Genomic DNA, 1,698 nt, shown 5'->3' with positions numbered 1-1,698 from the left:
GAGGGGAGGCCCTGGGCGCGCCCTGGCCACTGCCGAGCTTGCTGATGCGGCCGCCCGGGGACCCCAGACCCGCCCCTGGCCGCCCTGGGTCTCAGCCCCAGGCCCCGCCCTCGCCGATTGGGCGAGTCCCCGGCCCCCTCCCTGGACCTCCCTTCCTTAGCGGAGGTGTGTGAGTGGGGTCACCCCACGCTCCCGGGGATGGGGCAGCCCCCACCGCGAGGGGCCAGAGACCGTCCCTCTGATGCCATCCTCGCGGGGACCGCCTGGGCTGCGGGAAGGCGCCCGGCCTGGTGGCGGTGCCCGTGCCAGCCCCTCTGAGCCAGGCGCCTTGCAGATGAGGACGACGTGCACAGGTGCGGCCGCTGCCAGGCGGAGTTCACCGCCCTGGAGGGCTTCGTCCAGCACAAGCTGCAGAGGGTCTGCCAGCGGGCCCCCCAGGACACCCTGCCCGCCCCCCCCGCCACCCTGGGGCCCACCCTGCTGGGCCGGCAGGTGAGCCCCACCACCACGCCTCGCCCTGGCACCACCGGGGCAGCGGCACGGGAGGCAGCCACAGAGGGGGCGTCCACCTGGGTGCCGTGGGGCGGGCTCTGCCGCCAGGCGCCGGGGGCACAGCCTGCGTCCTTGGGGCTCGCCACGGGCTGGCCCGAGAGACGCCAGCTCCGGGGCCCGGCCCGTTGCTGGTGTCCATCGGTGCCGGCGGACAGGGCGCACACAACCTCCGGGCTCCGGCTGCCCACGGGACAGGTGCACCGCCAGCCGCGGGGCGCAGGAACAGGCCAGGAGACTCAGAGAAGCCCGAGTGCTAGGGCCGGGGCCACCTCTCTGCGCCTGCTGTCCCTGCCTAGGGGCAGGCCCAGGCCACGCGGCCCCTGGCTGGGACGCTGCGCTGCCTGCCGGGCCGCTTCCTCCCGGGACCCCTGAGGGCTCTCCCTGCCGGGGCCTGGCCCGGGCGGCCCAGCGTGGTGAGGGCCAGGACCTGGGCAGGAGCCCCCAATGCAGCTGGCCCCGTGGACGTCACCCGCAGCTGAGCCCTCTGGCCCTGTCCTGTCGGCAGGTGGCACCGGCGGTGGCAGGCCGGGAGGAGCCCATCACCGTGGCCCACATCGTGGTGGAGGCGCCCGACGTCGTGGGTAAGCGCACGGCCGGCCGCCCAGGGCCGGCCCCAGGCACTGCACCTTGGGCTGGGCAGGAGGGGCAGTGCTGCCCGCGCCCGCCGCTCTCCGAGCAGGCCAGGCTGGGACGAGTCTTCTCGCCCGCCTCCCGCCGGCAGGGCTGCAGGCGCCCTCGGGCAGAGCCCCGCCCCCTGGCTGCAGCGGGCAGCGGCGTGGGCAGCCTGCGGGTCCCCTGACCCAGGCACCAGCCCTGCGAGCCCCCCAGCTGTGCCAGGGCCTCCCGCCTCCGCCTCGCGCCGGTCCTGCGCCCCGCCCCGTGCGGGTGGGGTGTGGTTGTGCCACCGCGTGCCAGCCGGCCCCGACCTGCCCCGACTGCCCCGAGCTGCCCGCACGCCCATCCGCCGCCTCCTGACGCGTGTTTATGAGCGTGAGCCCGCGCCCTTGGGTGGCTGCTTCTGGGTGGGCGTGCCGCGGACCGCGGGGCAGGCGGCTGGGGCGCTGGTATGCCTGGGGGGGCCACGGGGAGGGGAGGGGAGGGCTCCTGCGCGGGCCGCCGGGCAGACGTGGAGGCGCAGTGGGGAAG

General features: G+C 76.8%; 1 protein-coding gene across 1 annotated transcript in view; it reads left to right on the top strand.

The window, feature by feature from the left end:
- Positions 1-318: 318 nt before the first annotated feature.
- E4F1 (E4F transcription factor 1) overlaps positions 319-1,698 on the top strand; it is a gene marked incomplete at its 5' end in the record, with an annotated part of 5,515 nt that continues 4,135 nt past the window's right edge. Inside the window, 2 exons of the mRNA XM_012731691.1 lie at positions 319-492; positions 1,058-1,277. Coding sequence (XP_012587145.1) covers positions 319-492; positions 1,058-1,277 — 394 coding nt within the window. The remainder of the gene's footprint in view (positions 493-1,057; positions 1,278-1,698) is intronic.

Source organism: Condylura cristata, unplaced genomic scaffold, assembly GCF_000260355.1.
Source record: "Condylura cristata isolate star-nosed mole 26May11 unplaced genomic scaffold, ConCri1.0 scaffold00032, whole genome shotgun sequence".
NCBI classification, from domain to species: domain Eukaryota; kingdom Metazoa; phylum Chordata; class Mammalia; order Eulipotyphla; family Talpidae; genus Condylura; species Condylura cristata.
Note: the sequence above shows the minus strand (reverse complement) of the source record. Positions and strands in the feature narration are given on the sequence as shown.